Source organism: Pogona vitticeps, chromosome 1 (assembly GCF_051106095.1).
Source record: "Pogona vitticeps strain Pit_001003342236 chromosome 1, PviZW2.1, whole genome shotgun sequence".
Classification (NCBI taxonomy): Eukaryota; Metazoa; Chordata; class Lepidosauria; order Squamata; family Agamidae; genus Pogona; species Pogona vitticeps.
Window position 1 is genome coordinate 355,848,930 of NC_135783.1, and position 26,142 is coordinate 355,875,071.

The 26,142-nt window shown below is 53.7% G+C and overlaps 1 protein-coding gene across 1 annotated transcript; it reads left to right on the plus strand.

Moving 5' to 3' along the window:
• The first annotated feature begins 2,929 nt into the window (after nucleotides 1–2,929).
• On the plus strand, nucleotides 2,930–24,561 carry LOC140706581 (uncharacterized). Its single transcript, XM_078384464.1, has 3 exons — nucleotides 2,930–3,108; nucleotides 5,919–6,014; nucleotides 20,872–24,561. The coding sequence occupies exon 3, from the start codon at nucleotides 20,882–20,884 to the stop codon at nucleotides 23,261–23,263; it is 2,382 nt and encodes a 793-aa protein (XP_078240590.1). The 5' UTR covers nucleotides 2,930–3,108; nucleotides 5,919–6,014; nucleotides 20,872–20,881; the 3' UTR covers nucleotides 23,264–24,561.
• The last annotated feature ends 1,581 nt before the right edge of the window (nucleotides 24,562–26,142 follow it).

Genomic DNA, 26,142 nt, shown 5'->3' on the forward strand with positions numbered 1-26,142 from the left:
CTGTGGGGGATAAACTCACCGCTGTGCGGAAATCCTCCATACGGCCGCCATTTTCGCTGCCTGGTATGCGAGGTAAAGGGTGCGAAAACGCTGCTGGTGGCCATTTTTTTCTTCCGGTGGCCATTTTGGAACCGCCAATCAGCTGTTTCTAAAACATTGCAATGCGAAGATTGGTAAGCAAAATGCTTACCAATCATCGCAATGCGATATTTAGACATATAAACCATCGCAATGTGATCGTTTTTGCGATCGCAAAATCCACATCGCTATGTGGATTCGTTGTTAAATAGGGTGCTCATTATGCGAGGCACCACTGTAGCTCAGAGGGTAAAATGGAGACCTTGAGGAGGAAAAGACTCCTAGAATTTCAAGAATTCCAAAAATGGAAGTTACAAATGGAACTGAGATTGGATGCAATGGTGATCTATGATGGGCAGGAGGCCAGGCAACTGTCCTGTGAGCAGAAAGAAAGGCAGTTAGAGTTGGAAAAATGGAAAGCGGAACAGAGATCTGAGTATAGGCAAATGGAGCTATACATTAAGAAGTGGAAATTAGATGATGGAGCTGAGGAAAATGTTTTACAGCCCAAAGGTGAAGCGGAAAAGTGTAATGATTCTGAAAGAAAAGGCCCAAAGATGTTCAGAAACCAGGAGAGGTCGCAGATTTAATTTCACACCTTCAAAACCCGAACTTTTCTGAGGTAAAAGTGGGAAGAAAAACTTGGGAGGACAGCAAAAAGGAGCCCAAGGTTTACTTCAAGAACCAGCAGGAACTGGCAGCCATTTTGTAGGCAAGCCCACAGAACAGGGCCAGCCAAAATACAAGCACTGGGAAGGGAAGGGAAGAGAAGAGAAGGGAAGAACCTTAGCTCAGAACAGAGAAATTCCCAAACAAAAGGCCATTTCGTTTCACAATGTGCTAAAGCCAGAGAAGGGGGTCAAAAGGCTGATTTACCCAAACCTAAGTGAGCGCAGCAAGACAAAGTTACCTCAGAGAACGGCGAAACAGTAACTCATAATACAAATACAGCTAGGGGAGAGAAGGACAGGAGCCAGGCCAAAGCCAGGCCCCTGATTCCCAAATCAGAAAGCCTCCCCAGGAGGATACCATGGTTGATGGTATCAAAGGCGGCTGAGATATCGAGAAGGACCAGCAGAGACATTTTGCCCCTGTCGGCCTCCCTCAGCAGGTCATCAAACGGGGCGATCAATGCTGTTTCCATTCCGTGCCATGGCCTGAAGCCTGACTGGAATGGATCCAGGGCTTTGGTTTCATCCAGAAGAGCCTGCAGCTGATCGGCCTCCAGCCCCTGAACTACCTTGCTGAGGAAAGAAACATTGGCGACGGGCCTGTAATTACCAATATTGTCTGTCGCCAAGCTCGGTTTCTTCCTAATGGGCCTAATGAGTGTCTCCTGGAGGGCAAGGGGAACCTTGCCCTCCTGGAGAGACCCATTAATTATTGCTGTAGCCCATTCCGATGTTATAGGCCTGGCTGCTTTGATTAGCCAGGCCAGGCAAGGTCAACAGAGGAGGTGGTGGCAGGACAGCAGTTGGGACCTACCCACCAGAGAACCGACAGGGAAACCAAAGGTCATCTAGTCCAACCCTCTTCCGATTGGCAGAAAGAAGCTGCTGCTCCAGCGTTCCTCACAGGGAGACCTCCAGGTTCTGCGTGGAGCATGGGGGGGGGGGACTTGCATGAAGGAGGTGTCTTCTCCACCGCCGCCTGAGGCTTCCCCAAATCTTCCTCCTGGAGGGTGCTTTTCCCCCTCACCTCTTCCATGAAGTCTCCTTTAGTGCAACGGACACCAGAGGAAGTTTCCTGGAAGCGCATTTCCTGGTTTCACGACAGAGGGCGGAGTAAATACGGATCCATTTACTCAAAGGGGTTGCCCAGCCCTCCGGAGACCCTGGGCTAAGGAGGCCGACCCCTTTCTACAGTCATGGCAAAGCAAGCTTGTTTCCTTCCTTCCGAGGAAGCCTATTGTCCCTTTCTCAGGGTCGCTCCCTCTGGGAACAGACCTGCTCCCCCCCCTCCTTGCAAGGCCAGTTCGAGCCCCCGACCGGGTCAAGCACCCGGTCACAGAGTCCAGACCGTCGTCCAGGTGAGCTTCTCCCTCCTCCTCCTCCGGCAGGTGAGTCCTGGCCCCGATGGACATCCTCCTGGACACACACACACACACCACCAATGTTTCATGAGCCACACACACACACACAGACACACACACACACACACACACACACACACACACACACACACACACACCACCACCACCACCACCACCACCACCACCACCACCACCAATGTTTCATGAGCCCAACAGGTGAGGTCTACTCGGCTGGGCCGAGGAGGGCCACGAAGGGAGAGCCGGTCCAGGTCTGGATCTTGGAAGGCAGTTAAAAGAAGTTTATTGACCCCAAAAAAGAGGGAGGTGTGCAGTAAAGGCGACACAAGAGCCGGTGAGGAGGACCAAGGGGGAAGAGTCCGGCAGATGATGGAAGGAGATGATGATGGCGCCTCCTTTCTCTCCTGGGAGGTGGGTGGTGGGTCTCCCTCGGGGAGGAGAGGCGGCCCCGATCCCTGCCTGCCTGCCTGGGAGCGCCCTTGGATCCTCGAGGCGCAGGAAGGAAAGGAAAGGCTCTGCCCGGGTGGGTCTCCTCTCCTCTCCTCTCCCTTCCCGCCTCTCTCGGTGAACCCGGGTTGGCGACACGGGAACCGCGCGTCTCGTCTGAGCCTGTCCTCCCTCTAGAGGGCGCCCCTTTCCCTCCTGGCAGCCTTTGGCGGCCCTTCCACGGCTCTGCCCCCCCCCCCCGCCTTGTTGCCCTCTCCTCCACCCCCCCCCCCGCCCTTCGTGGGAGGGGCCTCGAGAGCTCCGAAGGGGAGGGAAGCCCCGCCCTCTCCCCCTCCTCCTCCTCCTCCCCCCCCCGAACGGGAACCGGAAACGGGAACCCCCTGGGCCGCCCGCCTCTTCCTTCCCGCCCAGAGAGAGAGAGAGAGAGAGAGAGAGAGAGAGAGAGAGAGAGAGAGAGAGAGAGAGAGAGAGAGAGGAAGGAAGGAAGGAAGAGGAGCGGGGCTCGCCTCCCGGATCGGGACCGGGTCACGGAGGTGGGGCGCCGGGGTGAGGGTGCGGTGGGGGGGTGAGATCTGCAAGGGGGAGGAAGGCGCCTCCCTTGTGGTTTCCGGTGCAGGGACTTCGTGCAAGGCGGTTTCCCCCTCTGGGTCTCCTCGGGAGGGAGAGGCGGAGCGGGAGCCAAAGGGGGGGAGACAAGGGGGTCTCGGGGGCCCACATCCCGACCACCCATCCCCGGGCAGGGAGATCAACGCAACCCCTGAAAGGCTCTAGGCTGGGGCTTCCTCGTGTGTGTGGGGGGGGGGGGCGAGTAAGGAGACCTTCCCCTTGCTCATCCTTCCCTTGGATCCTGCCAGCCCCCCCCCACCGCTGGAAGGAAACAAAGGACGGGGAGAAAGTGAGGTGGCCTCTTTCCTCCCCCCCCCCCACTCCCTCTTGTGACGTAGGACGACCCCCTCCGTCCCTCCCTCCTTTAAAGGGACAAAGTGGGGGGGGGGTGGAGAGGAAAAGGGGGCGGGGGTCCTCCCTGCGCCTTTGCCTGCGGGGGGGGGGGGTGTCTGCTGGACCTGAAGAGACAGAGAGAGAGAGAGAGAAGATGGGAGGGATTGGAAGGCTGGAAGGGAGATCGATTCCCCCCCCCCCAGGAACGGGTCTCCCCCAAAATCCTCTTCTGGTCTTGTGGGTCCCGAAGGCGCCATTCAGGTCCATCGGCTGTGCAAAAGACCTGCCCCCTGGCTCCTCCTTCTGCCTAGGGATTCCCCCTCCAGCCTCCCCTTCGTGGCTCTCAATGGGGTGGAGCAAAAAGAGGCCGGAAGAGGCTCCGGTGGTCCTTCCAGGCGGAGGGCAGGAGGAAAGAAGGACCGGAAAAGGCCACCCGGCCCCTCTGGATCTGGGGCATTTCCCCCTCAGGGCAGGTCTTTTGCGGAGTGAATGCCTCTGGAGGGTCCCTTCCAGACCGAGGGGTTAACCCACAGCAGGGGTAGCCCACACCAAGACCTCCCCAACCCCACCCTCAATGGATGCCTTTCCAAGCCCCTGGGAGGTTGGCATGGAGCTCAAAGGGAAGAGCGAAGCCTCGGCGAGGTTTCGGGGTCGGAAGAGAGGAGGCGAGAAAAGTCCCGAGACCTGAACTCTGCCCGCCTTGGGTGGGCAACCCCACGACACACAGGGCCCTTGGCCCACGGAGGGGGCGAGGAGCGCCTTTGGAGACCCCCCCTGCCTTGGGATCATCCTTGAGGTGACACAGATAACGAAGGGTCCCATGAGAAGAGAAGGCCCCGTCTAGCCCTCGGTGGTCCACCCCATCAAGCGCGCGTGGGGGTTTTCTAGAGATTGATCCTGTTTCCCATTTTTAGTGTAGCCTGGGTTTGATTCTCTTTAAGGTGTGTAGACTTGCTGTTTTTAACTTTTAAATGTGGCCTTTTAATGATGTACGTAAGCTGCCTTGGGTCCTTTTTAATGAGAAAGGAGAGATAAAAATATTTGAATTAAATAGTGGGAGAAATACCACCTTGTTTGCTGCTGCCTTCATCGCAGGTGTCAAGGGGAAGTGTGTCCTGTTGCTCTCTGGTTTCCAGCCGTTGCCCCCCCATCTCACTGAGAGGGTGGAGCTTTTATCTGGGATCCCAGCGTGAGATGCTCCTTCCTTCCTTCCTTCCTTTCTTCGTCAGCTCCTCCTTCCCTCTTTCCTTCCTTCCCTCACTCCTTCCTTCGATCCATCATCAGCTCCTCCTTCCCTCTTTCCTTCCTTCCCTCACTCCTTCCTTCGATCCATCATCAGCTCCTCCTTCCCTCTTTCCTTCCTTCCCTCACTCCTTCCTTCGATCCATCATCAGCTCCTCCTTCCTTCCTTCCTTCCTGCCTTCCTTCCTTCCTGCCTTCCTGCCTTCCGTCCTTCCTGCCTTCCGTCCTTCCTGCCTTCCGTCCTTCCTGCCTTCATCATCAGCTCCTTCCTTCCTTCCATCCATAATCAGCTCCTTCCTGCCTGCCTGCCTGCCTGCCTGCCTTCCTGCCTTCCTGCCTTCATCATCAGCTCCATCCTTCCTTCCATCCATAATCATCTCCTTCCTGCCTTCCTGCCTTCCTGCCTTCATCATCAGCTCCTTCCTTCCTTCCATCCATAATCATCTCCTTCCTTCCTTCCTTCCTTCCTTCCTTCCTTCCTTCCTTCCTTCCTTCCTTCCTTCCTTCCTTCCTTCCTTCCTTCCTTCCTTCCTTCCTTCCTTCCTTCCTTCCTTCCTTCCATGATCAGCTCTTTCCTTCCTTCCTTCCTTCCTTCCTTCCTTCATCATCAGCTCCTTCTTTCCTTCCATCCATAATCAGCTCCTTCCTTCCTGCCTGCCTGCCTGCCTGCCTGCCTGCCTGCCTTCCTGCCTTCATCATCAGCTCCTTCCTTCCTTCCATCCATAATCATCTCCTTCCTTCCTTCCTTCCTTCCTTCCTTCCTTCCTGCCTTCCTGCCTTCCTGCCTTCCTGCCTTCCTGCCTTCCGTCCTTCCTGCCTTCCGTCCTTCCTGCCTTCCGTCCTTCCTGCCTTCATCATCATCTCCTTCCTTCCTTCCATCCATAATCATCTCCTTCCTTCCTTCCTTCCTTCCTTCCTTCCTTCCTTCCTTCCTTCCTTCCTTCCTTCCTTCCTTCCTTCCTTCCTTCCTTCCTTCCTTCCTTCCTTCCTTCCTTCCTTCCTTCCTTCCTTCCTTCCTTCCTGTTCCTCTTGTTCTGCTTCCTGAAGAAAAAGCCCCGTTCAACAGAAACATGAGGAAGGCACGTCTCAGAAGGAAACGTTTTTGATTTGCTTTATCCATAAAGCCTCTCGGCTGATCTTTTCTATTTCTCTTTTTTCCTAGGAAGTGTCGAGACTGAGCTGAATTCTCTTTGCTTTTTTTTTTGTGAGGGGACCAAAAACAAAGAGCCAAATCCCAGATCCCTCCAACATTTGCAAGGTAAGTGAGATTTCAAGAGGCGCCTTAAGTTGCTTTGCCCCCCCCCCACTCTCTCCTCTCAGTTTCCCTGGCCCAGCAGGGATTTCAAGCCAGCTCTCCTGGTTTCCAGTCTGGCATTTTATTTATGTGTTGTTTTAATCTCGATCCTGCTCACCCCAACCCCATACTCACCAAGAGCAGGTCCTGTTGATAAGAGGCAAACCTTGGTTGTCCTGACTTGGGCTGTGTGTGTGGGGGGGGGTTAACTTTCAAGGCTGCCTTTTTGTTCCCCCTTGACAGACAAGCCAGACTTGGAGGATTTTGCTTTGCACCCTCCACCTGTGCTTCAGACTCTGATGATAATTGGTTAACAGGTACGTCCTTTCTTTTCCCACCTTCTCCTTTAGTGGGAGGATAAAAGGAACAATAGAACCCAAACAAGGTGGGGTCCTCCAAGTGGCTGCCCCTGATGTATGTGATTTCGTTGGTTCCCAACGCACGCTGGGCGTTCTTCTGGACCCGGTGCTGTCCATGGACAACTAGATGGCGTCTGTGCTCCGATCCGCCTACCTCCATCTTGGACAGATTGCGCAGCTGGGCCCCTGCCTGGATGCAATTTTCACTCCCCGGATTGGTCCAGGCACAGATAGTCTCAAGAAGAGATTGCAGTAATTCTCTTTATGTGGGGCTTCCCTTGAGGCTGACACCGGCAGAGGCAAGAGGGGCAGCATCTCCTCAGTCCACCGCTCTCCCCCTCCGGTTGTCTCTTTTGGGAAGGCAATTCCACACCACCGCGTGGGTGAAGGTTCCTCCATTCCACATTCTTCTCTCTTTCCTCCTCGGCTATTTGCGTCTGCTCTTCCCTTGTCTTTCGGCTCCATCCTTGACTCTCCCGTTTGCCCCAGTAGAAAGGTTTCCTGGCTAAGTGATCCTTCCTTCACCTTTCTGCCTCACCTCTTGCTATCACCAACCTCTCCCACAGATGACCCCATGGCTTCTCCATCCAGAAACCTTCCCAACCTTCTATCAATACCTTACTCTCTTCACCTCTACCGTACTGGCCTCCGCTTCTCTCTCTCTCTCTCTCTCTCTCTCTCTCTCTCTCACACACACACACACACACACACACACACACACACACACACACACACACACACACACTCACTCACTCACTCACTCACTCACTCACTCACTCACTCACTCACTCACTCACTCTCTTTTGCTCCTTCCTTCTCATCTCCTTTCTCTTCCATTCATCTCCCACAGGCGGGCGTTTCCCCTTTTCCTATTTGTCTCATTTCCTCTCTTTACTGGCTTGGGGTCCCTCCACTTTCTTTGGGCGAAGGGTAATACCCTTTTGCCCAGTTTCTCTCATGGGGTTCTTCTGAATCTCTGCTTTCCCCTTTTGGGATCCAGAAGAATGAAATGAAGAAGCAGCTTCTGCTTTGGGGGGATTTTGGAAAGGGAAAATCAAATGAAAGATCTGGTTATTAATCCGAACGAGCGCAGGGCTGTTTATTCCATGGATGGACCTCTAAATTGCCTTGACAAACTCCCACAGACTGGCTGGTGGGTCTCCTCCATGTGGGACGAGCAAGGGAGAGATTCCGAATTAAGGAACTAATTCTATCTGAGTTTGGCCTCTGAGTGGCATTCCTAAATTTGCTAATAGAAAGGTGATGAGGTAGAAGGTGTGAGATCTAAGCATCTGGCTTAATACAAAGATCAAGAGAGAACATAATACTTCGATTTACGAATGGCGGTGGGGGACTCTCCGGAGGTCTTCCAGGGTGGGGAGACTTGAGCTGGCCAGGTCTTTCCCGCCACCATCAGAGACCACTCCGGTGTCCCCTGCTTCTGCGATCGACACCTTCAGAGGTCTCCAAGGGCTTCTCCACCACCATTGGTGTACTCCTGGGGGACCTTCGAAGACGCCGATCGCAGCAGAGGGGGGCCATGGGGAGGTTTCCCAGGGCTTTCCTGCCGCCATCGGAGGACTCCCAGAAGACTCCCGCAGCCTTGATAGGAGCCTTCAGAGGTCTCCACGGGCTTCCACATGCTGATGACAGTGGCGGGGGACCCTCGGAAGGCTGAGCCTTCCTTTTCCTAACCGTTGGGGCGAAAGAGCAGCCTCTTCGCCACCAGCAGTTTGAATTTCCTGTGCTTTCCCCCTCCCTTTTTTTTGTTCATAGGTCGAAGCTCCGTTCACAAGTCGATGCCATTCGTAACTCAAAATTTTTGTAAGTAGAGACATTCGTAGTTGACGTACCGCTGTATGTAGAATAAGATTTTCGACTCCAAGACCAGGGATAAAACCAGTTTCAGCCATATCCAGATAGCATTCCCCACTTTTTAAATTCTGCCAGTAGAAACGATGATGAGTTTAAATCTGCTCCTCTTTGTTTAGCCTTTCCTGGGCTTGGAGTTGAACAAAAAACAACACACAGAGGCAAATGCCTAGCTAGAACATACAAATAATCTCTAAATAATAAGAAATATAATTCCAGTTACAACATACTGTAGGGTGAAGAAATCCAACATCCATGAAGTTATCCAAGACCAATCCATGAACCTGAATTCAACTCTACCTACGTTCTATCCCTATCATCATCATTCTGCCAAGGTGGGAATGTCTTTATAGTTTTCTGCCGCCTCTACTGCTGGAGAAAGGCTCCTTCCTCCTTGAGTCTCTGTTGACCATTTCAAGGCCTCCGGAGGAGACCTCCTGGTGACATCTCTGGTTTGAGTAGAGTAGCTTGCACAGTGGTGCCTCAACTTACAAACATCCCGACTTACAACCATTTCGAGTTACAACTGGCTCCATCCGCAAATTTGTTCTTCAACTTCTGGCCAGAATTCCGAATTACAACAACAACAACAAAAAAGGCAGGAGGAAAAGGCTGGGAATTCAAATTGCTAACCGTTGGTAGGTGAAGAGGCTGCTTCTTTGTAGCTCTTTCGCCCCATCAGTTAGAGGGAGTGTGATCGGAGGAGGCTTGGGACTGCCTGGTAAGGTTAAGGTGCTGCTTTCTGCTTTTAAAAAACTGTTCTGTGTGTGGTTTGCAGTGTGGTTTTGGGCTGGGGGGTTATGTTTTTGTGCTGTGATGAGTCTTTTAGGCCAGTTGGGGGGGGGATAAATCAAACAAAACAACAAACAAAATAAATAAATTAATAAACAAATAAACAAATAAATAAATAGAACATAGAAATAATCCCAAAATAATAAGAACCACAATTGCAATTACAACATACTGTAGGGTGAAGAAATCCAACATCCATGAAGTTATCCAAGACCAATCCTGTACGTCGAGGTACCACTGTATGTAGAATAAGATTTTCCGCGCCAAGACCAGGGATAAAACTAGTTTCGGCCATATCCAAGTAGCCTTCCCGGTTTTTTAAATTCTGCCAATAGGAAAAATGATGAATTTAAATCGGCTCCTCTTTATTTAGCCTTTCTTGGGCTTCAACAAAAAAACAACTCACAGAGGCAAATGTCTAGATAGAACATACAAATAATCCCAAATTAATCCCAGAGCACAGTTTGCTGTCCTCTGAAGATGCCGGCCACAGAGACTGGCAGAACGTTAGGAAGAACCACTTTCAGAACACAGCCAAGAAGCCCAAAAAACCCATAACAACCAATCCCAAAATAATCAGAAACACAATTCCAATTGCAACATACTGTAGGGTGAAGAAATCCAACATCCATGAAGTTATCCAAGACCAACCCCTTGAACCTGAATTCAACTCTACCTACATTCTATCCCTATCATCATCATCATTCTGCCAAGGTGGGGATGTCTTTATAGTTTTCTGCCGCCTCTACTGCTGGAGAAAGGCTCCTTCTTGAGTCTCTGTTGACCATTTCAAGGCCTCCGGAGGAGACCTCCTGGTGACATCTCTGGTTTGAGTAAAGTAGCTTGCACAGTGGTGCCTCGACTTACGAACGTCCCGACTTACAACCATTTCAAGTTACAACCGGCTCCAACCGCAAAAAAATTCTATGACTTGCGGCTGGAGCTTTGAGTTACAAACAAACAAAAGGCATTGGGGAAAGGCGCGGAATTCAAATTGCTAACAGTTGGTAGGCGAAGAGGCTGCTCCTTTGTAGCTCTTTCGCCTCAGTGGTTAGAGAGAGTGCAATCGGAGGAGGCTTGGGACTGCCTGGTTTTTTTTAAAAACTGTTCTGTGTGGGTTTTGCCACATGGTTTTGGGCTGGGGGGGTTATGTTTTTGTGCTGTGATAGGTCTTGGGTTTTTTTTTGTTTTTTGGAGTCCCCCCCCCCCCGTTAGCGTCTTGCTGGTAATTAGCAGAGTCCTTCTGAAGCAAAAAACACGCACACACGCTCTTCTTCTAGACACGTGTATTTACAAAATGTACAAATGTACAGAGGAGCAGTCCTTTGGCGTGGCAACAATATAGAGGCAAAGTAGTGTAAGAGGATAGCAAAATAGAGAACACAGGATGATGCATCATATTCACACAGTACACTTATATACATAAAAGCAGATGCTTCTGTCCAATCAAGACAGGTGTTGCATCATCTTCAGATATACCTCTTCCAAGTCACTTTGACTCAGCACTTCTGAGTCCACACAGGTAAGCATTATGGCAGCTTATTATCTGTTTTGACCTGTTCAGGCCTGTAATATTCTCAATGGTCTAACACCCCCCTTTTCCAATGGGTCTTGGGTTTGCTTCCATTTTGGTTTCCCCTCCCCTCATTTCTGATGGGTCTTTCATGCTTGGCTTGCTTTCGGCTTTGCTTTTTTTGCATTTCCGATGGGTCTTGCACACTTGGCTTCCTTTTCTTTTCCTCCCCTTCCAGCCGGAATGGATTAATCGTCTTTTCTGATCATAAGTGTTTATTCTTCTTCTTTATGTTTCTGTCCATACTTTCCACAAAGTCTTTCTTTTTCCTTCTGTACCATCTTCTTACATTTCTTTTGCCAGAGTGTGTGTTCCTTTTTATTTTCCTCATTTGGGAAGGTTTTGCATTTGTGGAAGGACCCCTCCTTTCCCTTCAGAGCCTCTCCAACTCTGCTCGTTAACCATGCCGGCACCTTCTTGGACTTAGGCGACCCCCCCTTTTTTGTGGTATACACTTCCACTGGGCCTCTACGATCGTTGTTTTAGACAGACTCCAGGCCATCAGGAGAGATTTTTTTTCTCTTTTTTTCCCTTCCCTTTCAACTTCTTTCTAACTTGCTTCCTCATCTCAGGGAAGTCTGTCTTTCGGAAATCAATGATTTTTGTGTCCGGAGATTTCCTTGACACTCCCCCCCCCCCAACCTGCAAGGCGAAAGAGCTGGCGGCATAGTCACTATCCCCTAGGGACTCAGTGACATTCCCGTCCCTAACCAGGTCCTGAGTAGCCCGCAATAATAGATCCAGAGTCCCCTGTCCTCTCTGTTGGGCTCCATGAGAAATTGTTCCAAGGCACAGTCGTTTAGCATGTCAAGAAACCCCGTCTCTCTTTCTTCACCTTAGCACGCATTGGCCCAGTTGACGCGGGGAGAATTAATGTTCCCTGTGATTCCAGTCCTGTCCCTTTTGGACACCACCCTGATTTCTCTCCACATTTCAAATTTTTCCCCCTCAAGTTTCTGATCTGGAGGATGATAGCAAGCCCCCCACCCACTATCACTCCTTGGCTTGGCAGTTTAACCCACAGTGATTCTGTGATGGAGTCCGACCCGCCGTCCATCTCCATTCTGCTGGATTCTACCCCTTCTTTGACCCAGATGGCCAAACTACCTCCAACACGCCCCTTCCTATCTATCCCGCCTCTAGACTTCATTGTCTGGGATTGCATCATCCCACTGGGTCTAGGAAATCTCACCAGGTTTCCGTTATAGTCACTGCATCAATCTTATATCTACCCTCCCGATGTTTCCATCTTTGCTCGGGTGCTTCGGGTGTTTGCATAAAAGCCTCTGCGTATGGAGGTCCCCGAAGAAGGGCTGTTTGTTTGCTCCTCCTTCCAGTGGACCAACAATCACATCCCATCACGCTCTCTGTCCTCATTACTACACTATCATCACTTGGTTGTGCCCTACCCTCTCCACCCTCTTTCCATAGGGGTGAGGAGTCCCGAAATGAATGCCTCTCGGCTCCTGTCGGCTTCTCCCTCCCCCTCCCCCGGGGATACGGTTTAAAAGCTGCTCTGCCACCTTTTAAATGTTACGCACCAGCAGTCTGGTTATGTGTTCATTCAAGTGAAGCCGGTCCCTCTTGTACAAGCCCGGCTTTTCCCATATCATCCCCCAGTGCCAAATGAATCTAAACTCCTCCTCTGGACATCATCCTCTCATCCACGCGTCAAGACCCCTGAGCTCCGCCTGCCTAGCCGGACCCATGTGCACAACAGGTAGCACTTCCGAGAACGCCACCTTTGAGATACAGTAATATATCATTTTACGTACGCTTCAGCTTAGGTGATTTCTAGTTTATGAAGGGAAATCAGTTCAAAATAATGCCTCCGTTTATGTTTCTTTTTTCATGGTTTTTTCGCATTGTGAAGGAAGTTTCCCTGTGCATGGAGGTTAATAGCGCCTCCACCTTCGCTGTGGCAATCGGTTTTATGTATTTTTCGCATAACGTAATGTCCTGGAGGACACAGTGGTTTCTTAAACCGAGGTAGTACTTCAATATGCAGCATTTAGAATTTGTAATATTCAATTTTGCTGAGGTCAAATATCTTCTCAATTTCAATGCATGCATTGTTGCTTTTATTCTCACAGATTCTTTCCTCCCCCCTGTTCATTCAAATTCATACCATCTCTGCTCCCTAGACTGTTTTCCGAAATTCCCGTTGATTCTCTACCCGTAACAGAATTTTATCAACTCTACATCCCATTCCTTTCATGGATTTGTCCTTTCTCTTCACCCTCCAAATAATAATCTCTGCAGATTTTATCAATTCCCAGCATTGACCACTAACTGCTCTTTACAGGTTCTCAAGTCCGATAATTTAGTTGCATCACATTCATCCACTTTTACTCTTCCTTTCTGACACTGTCCCCCCATTGTTATTCATTTTTGCTAAACAATCCTTTAATTCAAATACAGTGGTGCCCCGCATAGCGAGGTTAATCCGTTCCAGATTAACCATCGCTATAAGAAAACATCGTTAAACGGAATAGTAAATGCCATTGGAATGCATTAAATTTAGTTTAATGCGTTCCAATAGCTTCAATACTCACCGTTATGCGATGATTTCCCCATCCGCAGTGATTTTCGCGCCCTCGGTAAGCGAGGGCAGGGCGCGAAAACGCTGCGCGCCGCCATTTTGGGTGTTCCGGCGCGCAGATGGGCGGGCCATCCACCCACCTCTCGCCAGCCAGGGAAACATCCAGCCTTCTTCGGCCGAAGAGTCAGGGCTCGGAGGCAGCGCCGGGGATGGGAAGGAGCGGGCTATCCACGCCCCCTCCACAGCCGGCCAGCCTGGGAAACATCCAGGCTTCTTCGGCCGAAGAGTCAGGGCTTGGAGGCAGCGCCGGGGATGGGAAGGGGCGGGCTATCCACGCCCCCTCCCCAGCCAGCCAGCCTGGAAAACACACAGCCTCCTTCGGCCGAAGAGTCAGGGCTTGGAGGCAGCGCCGGGGATGGGAAGGGGCGGGCTATCCACGCCCCCTCCCCAGCCGGCCAGCCTGGGCAACATCCAGCCTTCTTCGGCCGAAGAGTCAGGGCTTGGAGGCAGCGCCGGGGATGGGAAGGGGCGGGCTATCCTCGCCCCCTCCCCAGCCAGCCATCCTGGGAAACATCCAGCCTCCTTCGGCCGAAGAGTCAGGGCTTGGAGGCAGTGCCGGGGATGGGAAGGGGCGGGCTATCCACGCCCCCTCCCCAGCCGGCCAGCCTGGGAAACATCCAGCCTTCTTCGGCCGAAGAGTCAGGGCTTGGAGGCAGCGCCGGGGATGGGAAGGGGCGGGCTATCCACGCCCCCTCCCCAGCCAGCCAGCCTGGGAAACACACAGCCTCCTTCGGCCGAAGAGTCAGGGCTTGGAGGCAGCGCCGGGGATGGGAAGGGGCGGGCTATCCTCGCCCCCTCCCCAGCCAGCCATCCTGGGAAACATCCAGCCTCCTTCGGCCGAAGAGTCAGGGCTTGGAGGCAGCGCCGGGGATGGGAAGGGGCGGGCTATCCACGCCCCCTCCCCAGCCGGCCAGCCTGGGAAACATCCAGCCTTCTTCGGCCGAAGAGTCAGGGCTTGGAGGCAGCGCCAGGGATGGGAAGGGGCGGGCTATCCTCGCCCCCTCCCCAACCAGCCATTCTGGGAAACATCCAGCCTCCTTCGGCCGAAGAGTCAGGGCTTGGAGGCAGCGCCGGGGATGGGAAGGAGCGGGCTATCCTCGCCCCCTCCCCAGCCAGCCAGCCTGGGAAACATCCAGCCTCCTTCGGCCGAAGAGTCAGGGCTTGGAGGCAGCGCCAGGGATGGGAAGGAGCGGGCTATCCTCGCCCCCTCCCCAGCCGGCCAGCCTGGGCAACATCCAGCCTTCTTCGGCCGAAGAGTCAGGGCTTGGAGGCAGCGCCGGGGATGGGAAGGGGCGGGCTATCCACGCCCCCTCCCCAGCCAGCCAGCCTGGGAAACATCCAGCCTCCTTCGGCCGAAGAGTCAGGGCTTGGAGGCAGCGCCGGGGATGGGAAGGGGCGGGCTATCCTCGCCCCCTCCCCAACCAGCCATTCTGGGAAACATCCAGCCTCCTTCGGCCGAAGAGTCAGGGCTTGGAGGCAGCGCCAGGGATGGGAAGGAGCGGGCTATCCTCGCCCCCTCCCCAGCCGGCCAGCCTGGGCAACATCCAGCCTTCTTCGGCCGAAGAGTCAGGGCTTGGAGGCAGCGCCGGGGATGGGAAGGGGCGGGCTATCCACACCCCCTCCCCAGCCAGCCAGCCTGGGAAACATCCAGCCTCCTTCGGCCGAAGAGTCAGGGCTTGGAGGCAGCGCCAGGGATGGGAAGGAGCGGGCTATCCTCGCCCCCTCCCCAGCCGGCCAGCCTGGGCAACATCCAGCCTCCTTCGGCCGAAGAGTCAGGGCTTGGAGGCAGTGCCGGGGATGGGAAGGGGCGGGCTATCCTCGCCCCCTCCCCAGCCGGCCAGCCTGGGCAACATCCAGCCTTCTTCGGCCGAAGAGTCAGGGCTTGGAGGCAGCGCCGGGGATGGGAAGGGGCGGGCTATCCACACCCCCTCCCCAGCCAGCCAGCCTGGGAAACATCCAGCCTCCTTCGGCCGAAGAGTCAGGGCTTGGAGGCAGCGCCAGGGATGGGAAGGAGCGGGCTATCCTCGCCCCCTCCCCAGCCGGCCAGCCTGGGCAACATCCAGCCTCCTTCGGCCGAAGAGTCAGGGCTTGGAGGCAGTGCCGGGGATGGGAAGGGGCGGGCTATCCACGCCCCCTCCCCAGCAGGCCAGCCTGGGAAACACACAGCCTCCTTCAGCCGAAGAGTCAGGGCTTGGAGGCAGTGCCGGGGATGGGAAGGAGCGGGCTATCCTCGCCCCCTCCCCAGCCAGCCAGCCTGGGAAACATCCAGCCTTCTTCGGCCGAAGAGTCAGGGCTTGGAGGCAGCGCCGGGGATGGGAAGGAGCGGGCTATCCACGCCCCCTCCCCAGCCAGCCAGCCTGGGAAACACACAGCCTCCTTCAGCCGAAGAGTCAGGGCTTGGAGGCAGTGACGGGGATGGGAAGGAGCGGGCTATCCTCGCCCCCTCCCCAGCCAGCCAGCCTGGGAAACATCCAGCCTTCTTCGGCCGAAGAGTCAGGGCTTGGAGGCAGCGCCGGGGATGGGAAGGAGCGGGCTATCCATGCCCCCTCCCCAGCCAGCCAGCCTGGGAAATATCCAGCCTTCTTCGGCCGAAGAGTCAGGGCTCGGAGGCAGCGCCGGGGATGGGAAGGAGCGGGCTATCCATGCCCCCTCCCCAGCCAGCCAGCCTGGGAAACACACAGCCTCCTTCGGCCGAAGAGTCAGGGCTTGGAGGCAGCGCCGGGGATGGGAAGGAGCGGGCTATCCACGCCCCCTCCCCAGCCAGCCAGCCTGGGAAACATCCAGCCTTCTTCGGCCGAAGAGTCAGGGCTTGGAGGCAGTGCCGGGGATGGGAAGGGGCGGGCTATCCACGCCCCCTCCCCAGCTGGCCAGCCTGGGAAACACACAGCCTCCTTCAGCCGAAGAGTCAGGGCTTGGAGGCAGCGCCGGGGATGGGAAGGAGCGGGCTATCCACGCCCCCTCCCCAGCCAGCCAGCCTGGGAAACATCCAGCCTTCTTCGGCCGAAGAGTCAGGGCTCGGAGGCAGCGCCGGGGATGGGAAGGAGCGGGCTATCCACGCCCCCTCCCCAGCCAGCCAGCCTGGGAAACACACAGCCTCCTTCGGCCGAAGAGTCAGGGCTTGGAGGCAGCGCCGGGGATGGGAAGGGGCGGGCTATCCACGCCCCCTCCCCAGCCAGCCAGCCTGGGAAACACACAGCCTCCTTCGGCCGAAGAGTCAGGGCTTGGAGGCAGTGCCGGGGATGGGAAGGGGCGGGCTATCCACGCCCCCTCCCCAGCCGGCCAGCCTGGGAAACATCCAGCCTTCTTCGGCCGAAGAGTCAGGGCTTGGAGGCAGCGCCGGGGATGGGAAGGGGCGGGCTATCCACGCCCCCTCCCCAGCCAGCCAGCCTGGGAAACACACAGCCTCCTTCGGCCGAAGAGTCAGGGCTTGGAGGCAGCGCCGGGGATGGGAATGAGCGGGCTATCCTCGCCCCCTCCCCAGCCAGCCAGCCTGGGAAACATCCAGCCTTCTTCGGCCGAAGAGTCAGGGCTTGGAGGCAGCGCCGGGGATGGGAAGGAGCGGGCTATCCTCGCCCCCTCCCCAGCCAGCCAGCCTGGGAAACATCCAGCCTTCTTCGGCCGAAGAGTCAGGGCTTGGAGGCAGCGCCGGGGATGGGAAGGAGCGGGCTATCCATGCCCCCTCCCCAGCCAGCCAGCCTGGGAAACATCCAGCCTTCTTCGGCCGAAGAGTCAGGGCTCGGAGGCAGCGCCGGGGATGGGAAGGAGCGGGCTATCCATGCCCCCTCCCCAGCCAGCCAGCCTGGGAAACATCCAGCCTTCTTCGGCCGAAGAGTCAGGGCTCGGAGGCAGCGCCGGGGATGGGAAGGAGCGGGCTATCCATGCCCCCTCCCCAGCCAGCCAGCCTGGGAAACACACAGCCTCCTTCGGCCGAAGAGTCAGGGCTTGGAGGCAGCGCCGGGGATGGGAAGGAGCGGGCTATCCACGCCCCCTCCCCAGCCAGCCAGCCTGGGAAACACACAGCCTCCTTCAGCCGAAGAGTCAGGGCTTGGAGGCAGTGCCGGGGATGGGAAGGAGCGGGCTATCCTCGCCCCCTCCCCAGCCAGCCAGCCTGGGAAACATCCAGCCTTCTTCGGCCGAAGAGTCAGGGCTTGGAGGCAGCGCCGGGGATGGGAAGGAGCGGGCTATCCATGCCCCCTCCCCAGCCAGCCAGCCTGGGAAACATCCAGCCTTCTTCGGCCGAAGAGTCAGGGCTCGGAGGCAGCGCCGGGGATGGGAAGGAGCGGGCTATCCATGCCCCCTCCCCAGCCAGCCAGCCTGGGAAACATCCAGCCTTCTTCGGCCGAAGAGTCAAGGCTCGGAGGCAGCGCCGGGGATGGGAAGGAGCGGGCTATCCATGCCCCCTCCCCAGCCAGCCAGCCTGGGAAACACACAGCCTCCTTCGGCCGAAGAGTCAGGGCTTGGAGGCAGCGCCGGGGATGGGAAGGAGCGGGCTATCCACGCCCCCTCCCCAGCCAGCCAGCCTGGGAAACATCCAGCCTTCTTCGGCCGAAGAGTCAGGGCTTGGAGGCAGTGCCGGGGATGGGAAGGGGCGGGCTATCCACGCCCCCTCCCCAGCTGGCCAGCCTGGGAAACACACAGCCTCCTTCAGCCGAAGAGTCAGGGCTTGGAGGCAGCGCCGGGGATGGGAAGGAGCGGGCTATCCACGCCCCCTCCCCAGCCAGCCAGCCTGGGAAACATCCAGCCTTCTTCGGCCGAAGAGTCAGGGCTCGGAGGCAGCGCCGGGGATGGGAAGGAGCGGGCTATCCACGCCCCCTCCCCAGCCAGCCAGCCTGGGAAACACACAGCCTCCTTCGGCCGAAGAGTCAGGGCTTGGAGGCAGCGCCGGGGATGGGAAGGGGCGGGCTATCCACGCCCCCTCCCCAGCCAGCCAGCCTGGGAAACACACAGCCTCCTTCGGCCGAAGAGTCAGGGCTTGGAGGCAGTGCCGGGGATGGGAAGGGGCGGGCTATCCACGCCCCCTCCCCAGCCGGCCAGCCTGGGAAACATCCAGCCTTCTTCGGCCGAAGAGTCAGGGCTTGGAGGCAGCGCCGGGGATGGGAAGGGGCGGGCTATCCACGCCCCCTCCCCAGCCAGCCAGCCTGGGAAACACACAGCCTCCTTCGGCCGAAGAGTCAGGGCTTGGAGGCAGCGCCGGGGATGGGAATGAGCGGGCTATCCTCGCCCCCTCCCCAGCCAGCCAGCCTGGGAAACATCCAGCCTTCTTCGGCCGAAGAGTCAGGGCTTGGAGGCAGCGCCGGGGATGGGAAGGAGCGGGCTATCCTCGCCCCCTCCCCAGCCAGCCAGCCTGGGAAACATCCAGCCTTCTTCGGCCGAAGAGTCAGGGCTTGGAGGCAGCGCCGGGGATGGGAAGGAGCGGGCTATCCATGCCCCCTCCCCAGCCAGCCAGCCTGGGAAACATCCAGCCTTCTTCGGCCGAAGAGTCAGGGCTCGGAGGCAGCGCCGGGGATGGGAAGGAGCGGGCTATCCATGCCCCCTCCCCAGCCAGCCAGCCTGGGAAACATCCAGCCTTCTTCGGCCGAAGAGTCAGGGCTCGGAGGCAGCGCCGGGGATGGGAAGGAGCGGGCTATCCATGCCCCCTCCCCAGCCAGCCAGCCTGGGAAACATACAGCCTCCTTCGGCCGAAGAGTCAGGGCTTGGAGGCAGCGCCGGGGATGGGAAGGAGCGGGCTATCCACGCCCCCTCCCCAGCCAGCCAGCCTGGGAAACACACAGCCTCCTTCAGCCGAAGAGTCAGGGCTTGGAGGCAGTACCGGGGATGGGAAGGAGCGGGCTATCCTCGCCCCCTCCCCAGCCAGCCAGCCTGGGAAACATCCAGCCTTCTTCGGCCGAAGAGTCAGGGCTTGGAGGCAGCGCCGGGGATGGGAAGGAGCGGGCTATCCATGCCCCCTCCCCAGCCAGCCAGCCTGGGAAACATCCAGCCTTCTTCGGCCGAAGAGTCAGGGCTCGGAGGCAGTGCCGGGGATGGGAAGGAGCGGACTATCCATGCCCCCTCCCCAGCCAGCCAGCCTGGGAAACATCCAGCCTTCTTCGGCCGAAGAGTCAGGGCTCGGAGGCAGCGCCGGGGATGGGAAGGAGCGGGCTATCCATGCCCCCTCCCCAGCCAGCCAGCCTGGGAAACACACAGCCTCCTTCGGCCGAAGAGTCAGGGCTTGGAGGCAGCGCCGGGGATGGGAAGGAGCGGGCTATCCACGCCCCCTCCCCAGCCAGCCAGCCTGGGAAACACACAGCCTCCTTCAGCCGAAGAGTCAGGGCTTGGAGGCAGCGCCGGGGATGGGAAGGAGCGGGCTATCCTCGCCCCCTCCCCAGCCAGCCAGCCTGGGAAACACACAGCCTCCTTCGGCCGAAGAGTCAGGGCTTGGAGGCAGCGCCTGGGATGGGAAGGAGCGGGCTATCCTCGCCCCCTCCCCAGCCAGCCAGCCTGGGAAACATCCAGCCTCCTTCGGCCGAAGAGTCAGGGCTTGGAGGCAGCGCCGGGGATGGGAAGGAGCGGGCTATCCTCGCCCCCTCCCCAGCCAGCCAGCCTGGGAAACACACAGCCTCCTTCGGCCAAAGAGAGAGAACTCCAAGGCAGTGCCGGGGATGGAAAGGGGCCATCAACCCCCGCTCGCCAGCCAGCGTGGGAAACACCTGGCCTCCTTGGGCCGGAGAGCGCGGGCTCGGAGGCAGCGCCGGTGATAGGAAAGGGTTGTCCATCCACCGCCAGCCAGCCAACCCCGGATGCCCGGTCTCCTTGGCGGGGCGCAGATGGGGCGAGGAGCGGGTTTCTGGTGTGCTGCTCCCCGTCCAGCTGCTGCTGTCCTGATCCCGATCCCTGGAGGGTGCCTCCTCCTTCGCAGTGCTTCGCGCCACGACTGCTCTCTGGCTCGGCACCCCAGGGGTGCGCGCGGGGTTTGGGGCCAGACCCTTCGCCCTCCTTCCCTCTCTCCTCCGAGGCACCAATCTGGAGCTCCCTGCTCCCCCTCCAGCTCTACCCTATTTATACAGCGCCGATCAGCTGTTTAAAAAGCCTTGCTTGCCCCGCTCATCAGCTGTTTCAAAAGCATTGTTTTGCCATGATCGGTTCCCCAAGCAGGGAACCGATCATCGCAAAGCGAAATTCCCCCATAGGGAACATCGGAAAGCGATCGCAAAAGCGATCGCAAAATCTTCATCGCAAAGCAATTTCATCGTTGTCTGAAGCAATCGCTATGCGAGGCACCACTATACTTGTTTCCACTTTAATCAACTTTGAGAAATTCATTTCTAATGTTCTGTAAACTGAAGTACAATCATTGTGGAGAATTTCAGAAGGAAAAGAAGTTAATATACTTTAATTTTGATGTACTTATTTATGTGTGGAAATGATCCTCCCTTCATGACTCCCCCCTCCAAAAGGTCCCTCAGTGAAGAGCCCTTCCAACCTCAAGCCCACAGGAACAACCTCCGGTCCGGCCTCATCCCCTCCCTGGTTCTCCTCCCTTCCCTTTTTTGGCTGTCTTTCCTTCCTCCTCTGTGACTCAGGCAGAGCCCAAACATTCCTTATTCCTGCAGATTTTAGAAGTGGTTGTTTCTCTTCTTTTTCTAGAAGGTAAACGATGAACATGAGAAGAATTGCTCAGCAACATCTGATGCAACCTGGGCAGGAACTCATCATCAAGCAAGAAAACAAAGCATTGAAAATCAGAAAGGACAGACATGGACTCAAAATGAAAGGACTGACGCAGAGGAGAAACCATGCAAATGCATGTCACCTCAGTAGATATCAAAGAACACATCCAGGGGAGAAACTGTATCCATCTATGGAATGTGGAAGGAGCTTCAGTCAGAATAAAAGCCTCCATATACACCATAGAACTCACACTGGGGAGAAACCACATGAATGCATGGAATGTGGAAAGAGCTTTAGTCAGAGTTGTCACCTTAGGTTACATCAAAGGACTCACACTGGGGAGAAACCACATAAATGCATGCAATGTGGAAAGAGCTTTAGTCAGAGTGGTGCCCTTAGGTTACATCAAAGGACCCACACTGGGGAGAAACCATATAAATGCATGGAATGTGGAAAAAGCTTTAGTAGTAGTGGTGCCCTTAGGTTACATCAAAGGACCCACACTGGGGAGAAACCACATGAATGCATGGAATGTGGCAAGAGCTTTAGTCAGGGTGGAAACTTAAGGTTACACCAAAGGACCCACACTGGGGAGAAAACACATAAATGCATGGAATGTGGAAAGAGCTTTAGTAGGAGTGGTGCCCTTAGGTTACATCAAAGGACCCACACTGGGGAGAAACCACATGAATGCATGGAATGTGGAAAGAGCTTTAGTCAGAATGCTCACTTTAAATTACATCAAAGGACTCACACTGGCGAGAAACCACATAAATGCATGGAATGTGGAAACAGCTTTAGTCAGAGTTGTCATCTTAGGATACATCAAAGAACTCACACTGGGGAGAAACCACATAAATGCATGGAATGTGGAAATAGCTTTAGTACGAGTGGTGCCCTTAGGTTACATCAAAGGACCCACACTGGGGAGAAACCACATGAATGCATGGAATGTGGAAAGAGCTTTAGTCAGAATGCTCACTTTAAATTACATCAAAGGACTCACACTGGCGAGAAACCACATAAATGCATGGAATGTGGAAAGAGCTTTAGTAGGAGTGGTGCCCTTAGGTTACATCAAAGGACCCACACTGGGGAGAAACCACATAAATGCATGCAATGTGGAAAGAGCTTTAGTACGAGTGGTGCCCTTAGTTTACATCAAAGGACCCACACTGGGGAGAAATCACATAAATGCATGGAATGTGGCAAGAGCTTTAGTCAGGGTGGAAACTTGAGGTTACATCAAAGGACCCACACTGGCGAGAAACCACATAAATGCATGGAATGTGGAAAGAGCTTTAGTATGAGTAGTGCCCTTAATTTACATCAAAGAACTCACACTGGGGAGAAACCACATAAATGCATGGAATGTGGAAAGAGCTTTAAGCAGACTAGTAACCTAATGAGACATGAAAGAATTCACACTGGGGAGAAGCCACATATATGCATGGAATGTGGAAAGAGCTTTAGTCAGAGTGGTCACTTTAAATTACATCAAAGGACTCACACAGGGGAGAAACCGTATAAATGCATAGAATGTCGAAAAAGCTTTAGTACAAGTGCTGCCCTTAAGTTACATCAAAGGACACACACAGGGGAGAAACCGTATAAATGCATAGAGTGTGGAAAGAGCTTTACTACGAACGGTATCCTTGGGTTACATCAAAGGACTCACACTGGGGAGAAACCACATAAATGCATGGAATGTGGAAAGAGCTTTAGTAGGAGTGGTGCCCTTAGATTACATCAAAGGACTCACACTGGGGAGAAAACACATAAATGCCTGGAATGTGGAAAGAGCTTTAGTAGGAGTGGTGCCCTTAGGTTACATCAAAGGACCCACACTTGTGAGAAACCACATAAATGCATGGAATGTGGAAAGAGCTTTAGTAGGAGTGGTGCCCTTAGGTTACATCAAAGGACCCACACTGGGGAGAAACCACATAAATGCATGCAATGTGGAAAGAGCTTTATTCGCAGTAATTCCCTTAGGTTACATCAAAGGACCCACACTGGGGAGAAACCACATAAATGCATGGAATGTGGAAAGAGCTTTAGTACGAGTGGTGCCCTTAGGTTACATCAAAGGACCCACACTGGGGAGAAACCACATAAATGCATGGAATGTGGAAAGAGCTTTAGTCGGAGTTGGCATCTTAGGATACATCAAAGAACTCACACTGGGGAGAAACCACACAAATGCATGGAATGTGGAAAGAGCTTTAGTCAGGGTGGACAGCTTAGGTCACATCAAAGGACCCACACTGGGGAGAAACCACATGAATGCATGGAATGTGGAAAGAGCTTTAGTCAGAGTGGACACCTTAGGTCACATCAAAGGACCCATACTGGGGATAAGCCATAGAAATGCATGGAATGTGGATTGAGTTTTTTTCAGAGCTCTTAAGAAGGCATAAGGAGCTCATACAGTTTTGTGCTGTTTTCCCTGGGACAGAAGAAACAACAGAATGTTTCGGTAGTGCAAAACAGAAAGATACGAGAAAAAATGGAATGTATTTTGAAGTGCCTCTTGTTAAGTGGTTTACTTCAATTGTTAATTAACAGAGATATATCACAAAATAGATGTGGAACTTTGTGCTAAAAATGAGAATAAGCATATATATTTTGCAATAGAAGGTTTTACGAAATTAGTGTAAAATAAAAGGATAGATGTTCTGAGGCTAACTGATGGAAGAAAAACAAGTAGTGAAGGGAGCGAAGCTGTGATGTGTTTACCCTCAGAAATAATAACAGTAATTGAGATTTAAAGAGGGTGCCAATGAATTTTTGTTCTCTATTTTTTATCAAGCTATATATATGAACTCAGACCCAGTACAGTATACTCTCCATACAAATAGCATAAAAACGCCTAGTTCTTCAAAAATAATACAGAATATATATTTTGTATTGAGAGTAGACTGCACTGGGTCGGAGATGACCAAATCCTTTTATCCTTAACTCCTGAGCTTATCAGAGGCTGGGAAACCCAAGTCTTGGGAAGATTTGATTTTGCTGACTGATGCAGAGCTAAGGGATATAAATATTGGGGGTGTTATGAGAAAGGAACAGAACCATAGAGTTTTGGTTTCATGGAGTACAACTGATGGAACTGATGCCGGGTGAAAGTCCTTGGAAGAGCGGAAAGATAAACTTAAGGGAGTGACAGCCAGCAATGGATTTTACACACGGTTGGATTAGAACAAAATTTAAGAGCCAAATAGTGCTCTTCTACTGTGTATGTATTAATTTTTAAAGTTTAAATACTTTTGCATGTCTTTCATTAAAAATGATAAGGGTTTTTGCTTTTTATCATTGTATTCTTAGGAAGTTCAAATACATCTAAAGATGTATTCTCTATCTAAATTATGAGGTCCAGTGTTTTAATGTGTTTGTATTTTATATTCAATCAAGCCTTAAATTTTCCGTATTATCTGAATTTAAATTCCTGCATCTTTTTACAAGGTGCAAGAATGTATTTTAAGTAAGTCTACAGTTTTTGCATAACTGTATGAGGTTTGTGTTTGAAGATCTTTACCAACATTTTTTTCTCACGCCTGTAAGACTGCGTATTTTTTTGGATGTAGTATATTTAAGTATGGAATCTAGAAAAGATGTAAATAAATGAACTTGTAGAGAATAAACAAGTTTTGGAATTGCCACCCACATGAGCTTCAAACACCTTGTCACTGGCTGTCTATCTGACGGAGAAAGACGGGCTGAACCCATCCTGACTGGAGTGCCGTCCTTTCCTGAGAAGAGAAGGGCGAAGCCCAGGGAGCCCCAGAGACAGAATATATGACTCCGTCAGAGAAGTGACACTTCCATGGGGAGAATGGGGAGATAGGGAGATGAGAAGGGTCACAGAGAAATCCAGGAGGATAGAGATAGTTCCGGATGAAGAATCAAAGGGTGAGACCAATGAAGGGATGGGAGAGCCTGGGGTGTCCAAGGTGGAACTTCCAGTGAGGGAAGCAGAAGGTCCATCAGAAGAAAGGAAGGATCCACCGAGTAAAGGATCCTTAGGAGCCACGGAGGTGCAGGAGAAAAGGAAAAAAAAAAAGGAGGAAAGAGAAATATATCTTGGGGAACAGTGAAGAAGGGAGACAGCAGAAGCTGGAGTGATAGAAGGGGAAAGAAGGAGAGGATATTCCTACAAGGCTGGGAGTGGCTATGAATGGAGAAACCGTGGGCCAAACAGTGGGAGAACTTGATGATACCTCATGAGAGGCAGTATAGGAGTCGGAGAGAAGTAAGACTGGAGAAACCCTCCTTCTGGGGAGAGAAAGAGGTGAGAAAGTGGAGGGGAAAGATCAGGGAGGAGAGAAGCAAGCTAGCTGAAGAGAGAAAGGGAGAGATGGCCCAGTTTTTTCAGTCTTTCCTTGTAGGGCTTGGTTTCTGGTCCCTTAACCATCCTTGTTGCCTTCCTCTGAATTTGATTCCAGTTTGTCAGCATCCTTTTTGAAGTGCCGTGTCCAGAAGTGGGCACGGTCCTCAAGATGAGGCCTCACCAGTGCCTGAACACAGGGGAGACTCGTGTCATGCACACGGTCCCCTAAAGGATCCAGCGGGCAGGCGGTCCGAGAGTTTCCAGGCCTTTATCTACCTGTTTGGGCTGGGCTGAGTCCTACAAGCCACAGCAGAGCGTAGCATGAATCTCTTCCAGCAAGTCTGACCTAAAAAGAACACCTTGTGCTCACTTAGCACCCCCCCTCCTGCCGACACGGTCATCTTAAACAACCATCAAAGAAAGGGGCGAGGGATCAACTGGGGGTCCCATCCTGTGGTTCCAGAGATGGAAGGAAAAGGAAGCGGAGGTGGGTGAGGTGGGTGGCCCATGGAGTGGAGCACTCCTTGTTATCTAAGAGGGAAACATTGTCCAGGATGGTGGAGTGGAGAGAATGACAGGGACACTGGAGAGCAGGGTTCAAATCCCCACTTCCCCAATAGAAACTCACTTGGAATTTGGCATTAAATTCTATGGTAACTATTCTCTCAGAGGACATAAAGCCAATAATTAGGCAAGAGCAAAAGAATGGGGGGAAGGGTAGGATCAGTCAGAAACACATGTAGGGTGGTGGCAAAAGAAAATATAGGAATAAAAGTAAACGAACACAGCAGAGTAACCTTATGTGTCAGTAGAGGGAAAATTTCATTTTTTCCCCTCATGGCTTCAAAGAAGTGGACATGATCCAGAAAAGCTCACATCAAAATAGAATAATCTCTAAGGCACCACATCTTTTTGCC

Bases quoted from the DNA above. Each gene is read 5' to 3' on its own strand.
- LOC140706581 (XM_078384464.1), top strand. From the start codon at position 20,882: ATGAACATGAGAAGAATTGCTCAGCAACATCTGATGCAACCTGGGCAG.